Source organism: Athene cunicularia (assembly GCF_003259725.1).
Source record: "Athene cunicularia isolate RWA chromosome Z unlocalized genomic scaffold, athCun1 chrZ_part4, whole genome shotgun sequence".
Taxonomy (NCBI): Eukaryota; Metazoa; Chordata; class Aves; order Strigiformes; family Strigidae; genus Athene; species Athene cunicularia.
The window spans coordinates 1,720,595-1,726,594 of record NW_020799145.1 but is presented as its reverse complement, the minus strand read 5'-3'; the positions used below and the strand labels follow the sequence as shown (position 1 = coordinate 1,726,594).

General features: G+C 37.2%; 1 protein-coding gene across 1 annotated transcript in view; it reads right to left on the bottom strand.

The window, feature by feature from the left end:
* Positions 1 to 2,156: 2,156 nt before the first annotated feature.
* SMARCA2 (SWI/SNF related, matrix associated, actin dependent regulator of chromatin, subfamily a, member 2) overlaps positions 2,157 to 6,000 on the bottom strand; it is a 109,630-nt gene continuing 105,786 nt past the window's right edge. Inside the window, exons 31-33 of the mRNA XM_026866823.1 lie at positions 4,980 to 5,112; positions 3,703 to 3,845; positions 2,157 to 3,078 (exon numbers count right to left, since the gene is read on the bottom strand). Of these exons, the coding sequence (XP_026722624.1) occupies positions 3,043 to 3,078; positions 3,703 to 3,845; positions 4,980 to 5,112 (312 nt within the window). The 3' untranslated portion in view covers positions 2,157 to 3,042. The remainder of the gene's footprint in view (positions 3,079 to 3,702; positions 3,846 to 4,979; positions 5,113 to 6,000) is intronic.

The following is a 6,000-nucleotide window of genomic DNA, read 5'->3' as shown; positions in this document are numbered from 1 at the left end:
GAATCTAATTCAAATCCTAAGCAGAGTAACAGGACCAACTGCAGTGGAGGCATAGGCATGACTTAACATAAATCAATTTTAATTTATTGATAAATGTAATTGCATTTTTTCTTGAAACTCAGAGGGGAAATTGAAAATATTCTGAAATTACTTAAAACCTGACAAAACAAAAACTGCAGCTAAGAATTCAAATGTATTGCTTCATGCAAACTGATACCCTCATATGGCTTATTGACCTAAAAAGAAGTCACTGTCATTTTTAACAGAAAAGTTGTGTCTTCTTAGTTAATTTTTATTCTCCAGCTGAACACTTGTCTGTAAGAGTTTTTGAAAAATAAATCAAACTGGGTCACTGCAAAGTCATCAGGCGCTCTGGGGATGGGTAACATGACACTGTGCCTTTTACATCTAAGTTGCCTGTTTAAATACAGTCTAGGCCAGGAGTGATTGAAGCCTACTGCCAGATGTTTCTTTTCATGCATAATAGGCTGGTTTACTTGGTTCATTTTGCAGTGAAAAAAAAAAAAATTACATATGTTCTTGTGAAACTGTTACTGAAGACAGAATGGCTTCTGCAAACCAGGCTATCTCATATCGCAGAATCACAGTGACTGAGATGGGGAGGGACCTCTGCATGTCACCTGGTCTAACCTCCCTGCTCCAGCAGGGCCACCTAAAGCCCAGTGCCCAGCACTGTGTCCAGATAGCTTTTGAGTATCTCCAAGGATGGAGACTCTACGACCTCTCTGGAAAATCTGTGGAAGGGCTCAGTCACCCTCACAGTAAAAAAGCATTTCCTGGTGTTCAGAGGGAACCTGAAAACCTCTTGTGTTTCAGTTTGTGCCCACTGCCCCTGGTTGTGTCACTGGGCACCACTGAAAAAAAGAATGGCTCCTTCTTCTTTACTTTCTCTCTTCATATACTAATTCACATCAGTAAGGTGCGTCTGAGCCTTCTCCAGACTGAACAGTGCCAGTGCACTGAGCCTCCCTTTGTATGTCATAGGCTCCAATATTTTAACTGTGGCCCTTTGCTGGGCTTTCTCCAGTATGTCCATGTCTCACTACTGTTGGGGAGCCCACCACTAGACAAAGAACTCCAGATATACCTCACCAGCGCTGAGAAGAGGGAAAGGATCACCTCCCTGTGAATGCAACACTCCTTCTAATGCAGCCTAGGACACTGCCAACATTCTTTGCCACAATAGTGCATTGTTGGCTCATGTTCAACTTGGTGTCCACCAGGACCACCAGGCTGCTTTCTGCAAAGCTGCTTTAGACATTGGTCTCATCAATGTGTCCCTCTGAGATCAATGGCATCTCTCTGTGAAATACAGGGTCTTCCATTAGGATGGGGCACACACTAGGAATGAATTGTTTGAAATTGCTAAAACCAAGTAAAGATGACTTACCCCTGTGCAAGGCTAATACACACAAATGGGTACCAGATAAACTTATGAATCACTTTTCAACTGAGCTAGAAAAACCTGAAGCAGTTAACATACTGCAAGGTGGTATAAAGAGATGTGGTCTAGACACATACTGAGAAACACACCATTCAGATAACAAAGAAATGTTCTGTTTACAAACAGAACAACTCCTAGGCTTGTACATCTTCTACTCAATGTACATTCAAATCTAAGAAGTTTTGATTTTCCAGAGCAGCGACATGAACTGTAGATATGTAGTTCAAATGTTTACACTACCACATCTTAGTGCATCAAAATCTGATACCTCAAGCTAACTTTTTAAATAAACTGACACAGGCGGGTTGACTGCCTGCATAATTAATTGTATTCATGCCCACTAAGACCTATGGACATACACTTCCTGAAATAAATGTTTATATTATTGATTAATCACTTCAGTTGTAATTAGGTAATGAACTGCACTTTTAGTTCAAGGTATTATTTTACTACTTTAATTTTATTATTCTTATTTTAAGTATGTGTTGTATATCTTCTGTCTCTGAAGATACTTCTATGGTATTTGAATGAGTTCTTATTTTATATTCCAGACAGACCACAGTGGACCTCCCTACAGGAGACATTCCTGCCCTCTTGTCCCTGTTATAAAAAGATTTTTGTGGAACTCATAACTCAAGGCTGCATCCATCGAGCTAAATTATCTCTTTATTAGAAAAGCACCAACACCACATTTTTCAAAATTACTGGAATTTTATTTGCCTCAGGCTTATGACTTGCAACCAAAGACATTGTGCAAAGAAAGCAAAGATTAAGTACACTTTAGGGAAAAGGTGATAATCCACACTGGTAACATAGAAGATCAGTCTGATGAAAGAAGCCATCCATTACACTATATAGATTGCAATATTCAATAGCATTTTTTTTTAACCCAACTTTTTTTAATTGAGAAAAAAAAAAGTTAAGCAAAGTTTACAGTAGACATAAATTTCATACAATTCAAAAAGCATTTTTCTGAAGATCGTCAAGCATAAAGTGGAAAAATGTTTATGAGACAAAGTGGATGAAAGCTAACTATTGTACATATATAAGCTATTAAACCAAGTTGCATATATGTACCACAGTGTAAAAAACCAGTACAGAACAAATAAAAACTTTTAAAACTGCCTGATGAAAAATAAAATAACCAGTGGCTATTCATGGCTTCTCCTGGTTATCAATGCTACAAAAGACTTTTTTTTTTTTTTTTGTCTTTCTGATGCCACTGAAAAACATACTATCAAATGATAAACCCAGACACAACCAAACCATTACCAAGTTAAAACCAGCCCATAGAAATATACTATCAACCCACATTTTCCATCAAAAGCTTTTTTTGTTTTGTTTTAAAATCTTTTGAGGCCCATTTGGTCACAATATGTTACTTTTTTTTTCCTTCCTTTTTTACACCATGATATCATATGCTTGTCTGGCACTATCCTAAAGCTAATTTATAGAGAATGAGAATACAGAAACAACCCAATGTTTATCTGACAAAATGAATTCACTGGGTATAAAATAGAAGAAGGGAAGAGAGAAGGGGAAGGGGTCAGTTCTGCCAAGAAAATAAACCCTATGGATCACTCATCATCACTTCCGCTTGCTTCCGACTGGTCCTAGAGGTAAGAGACACAAGACAAGTCAGAAATTCTTTGCCAGTTATTCTGTGGAATGTGTTAAAGAAGGAAAAAAAGAAAGTAAAAGGAAGAAAAATAATTAAACTGACAAATCAAGATAGTCTTAAGAAAGGTACTACATTATCTAATATTTCTCTTTTGTGACATTTCATTTAATTGCTGTAGACTTCTTTAGAGAAGGAAAGACACAGAGTCAGGAAACACTGTATCTTTCTACCCAGACGTTTAAAAACAACTGGAAATGGGTCTGTTTTCATTTGCTGCAATAGTAGAAGCACACACACACACAGAAAAAATCTTGCTAAGAGTTTTTTTGTCTGGACAAAAGAAAACACACCATGAGGTTTAAAGGTTCAATGAAATAAGGAACAGCTCCAAGTAATAAGCTCCAAACTTCTTAGACTTCTTGTCTTTCAGCACTGGGACCAGATCTCATAAGCACACCCAGACACAGCTAACACTCCCCCCCAGTTCTCTCAAGATGATCAATACAGATCAAAAATGTGCTTAAGCATGAATAATTGAGAATTCTGACACCAAGCAGGACAGAGTAGAGATGCAATCACTGCAACCACTTCCACAGTCTCAGTGAACAAAACTTACATTTTCATCTTGATCCTCATCACTATCATCATCACTCACAACAGGCTTGGCTTTTGCTCGGCTTTGCCTCTTCTTGCCTTTTCCTTTCTCCCGACTTTTTTCATCCTTCTTATTTAGCTTGATTTTGACTTTCACTGACTTTGCTGCAAGAAGTTTATTAGCATTCGTAAATGTAACTTTCAGTTACCAACTTTCAAATGCTGTCTCTGTTCACAGAAATTCACCCCTGGTAGCAACCTGAGAAGATAATCCCCTCTGTTCTTTATCTGGACTATGGAACAATGAAGCAGAAGTATTTGCTTTTATTTCCCTACTTCTTGATAGCTTTAACAATAATCTGTAATAAACTATAAAGAATAACTTTAAGTTGACTGTGTGCATCTTCTTTTCATTCTCAGAATGCATGGTGTCTGCAGGTAGTATATGGTCCTGTGAGAAGACACACATCTCAATATATTTTGTTCCTTGCCCATAGAAATGTTTATCCTTTGTACAAACAGGCATTTTTTTTTTGTATTTTAAACTACAGAAATGCTATGTGGAAGTGACTGCCAAAATTTAAGTCAACACCTTTCTGAAGAATATGTTGAAATTCCTGATTCCATAATATCTAATTATTTCCAAATGAACCACTAAACTTGCATGCTTTGCACACCCAAGTGACATACTTGGAAGAGCAGCTCAGGGCCAAGAACTAGTTTCTGTAACCAGACAGATGGAGTAGTTGGAGAGTATGGGTAGATGTATCGGGTGGCAGAAAGTGGAATGAAAGGATCCCTCCTTTTCCACTGTATCATGTTTCCCACTCTGTGGAGACTCAACGAGTGTCACCTCCTGCTTCTGAAACAGGTTCACTTAGTGCTTGTTGCAATGAAAAATATTTGCAACATCTTCTGGTTCTTAACCAGGTGGTAAGTTTTATATGTCACACCATGCCTGAAAGTGGATCACCTACGGATAGAGATTCTCTAGTCTTTCCAGAACTTCTCCTTACAAATAACATGAACAGGACCAGAAGGGTTTATAAACAATCATGGCCAATCAGATCTGCTTCCACAAAACACCTCTGTGATTTGTTTCTGGCTTTAAAATGGTTTACTGTACTCTAAGAGGTATAGCCAGAACATACAGCCAGAAGACAAGCTGAATGTTAACAACCAAAGCAGCAAACTTAGTAAAAAGTTTCACCAATGGAAAATAGAACCTTATAACCAGTCTTCATGCAGAAACTGGAAAATCTCCCAGATGTACCCTGCAGTATTTAGCAGGGGACTTACATTCTGATTCTGACTCTTCTTCTTCTTCATCATCTTCATCATCATTGGTTTCATCCTCACTTTCTTCTTCTTTGGCAATCTTCTGTCGTGCACTTTTGAACACAGACTGAAGAACAATGGAGTCCTCATAGATCTACAGTATGAATACAAACCTATGTTGGAACTTTAAAGTCAAGCAATATCAAAAAATCACAGAATAGACCTTAATTTCCAGAGCAAGCCCACAGAGTACATGGCCTTTTCAAAACTGAGTAACAATGCTTGTTTCATGAATTTTACAAGAAATGTCAACATTAATTTTTCATGCTCTAAATGATGACATATATCAGTAGTGAGCCACAAAAATACAACTCTTAGAATGTATCTAAATGTCCAGTTAGTGTTTTTATTTTTATATTTATGTATTTTATTTATGTATTTATTACCACAGGAACTATCATGTATTTTCATCAGATTGTAACAGCCTTGAAAAACTGCCAAAGCAACAGACTTCAGCAGTAAGCACCTTAATTTAAAAAATGGGTTGTAGTCTAGCAATACAGTTGATAATGACAAATGGCTAACCCTCATGTTAATTATTCTTATTTCTTTCTCAAATCCAAAGTGGATAGAAGGAAAGTAATTTATCCCAAGCAGCTCATTCCCTTCTTCCTTCCTCTCAGATTTACAAAGACTGAAAATAAATTAAAAAAAAAAAATAAATAAAAAAATCAGTGCTTGTTCTAAACTTATCACCTGCTCTCAAACATTCTGTATCTTGCTCTCTGACATCAGATCTTCCCTTTAACCTCAACCATGAGGGGACTCTCAAGAGTGACTGGACTACATTTGGCTTGTAACACATTTCTCAGATTAACACTGTAACAATCTTGTTGCCTTGCTGAGTATCTTGTTCTTCATAATAACCTTAACAAATGAGCTTCTACATTTTGTTTTGTAAAAGTCAGAAGCCAAGCACTGGGCAATTCAGCACTAAACAACTAAGAACAGTTAACAGAAGGGTACAGAGTCATAGACTGCA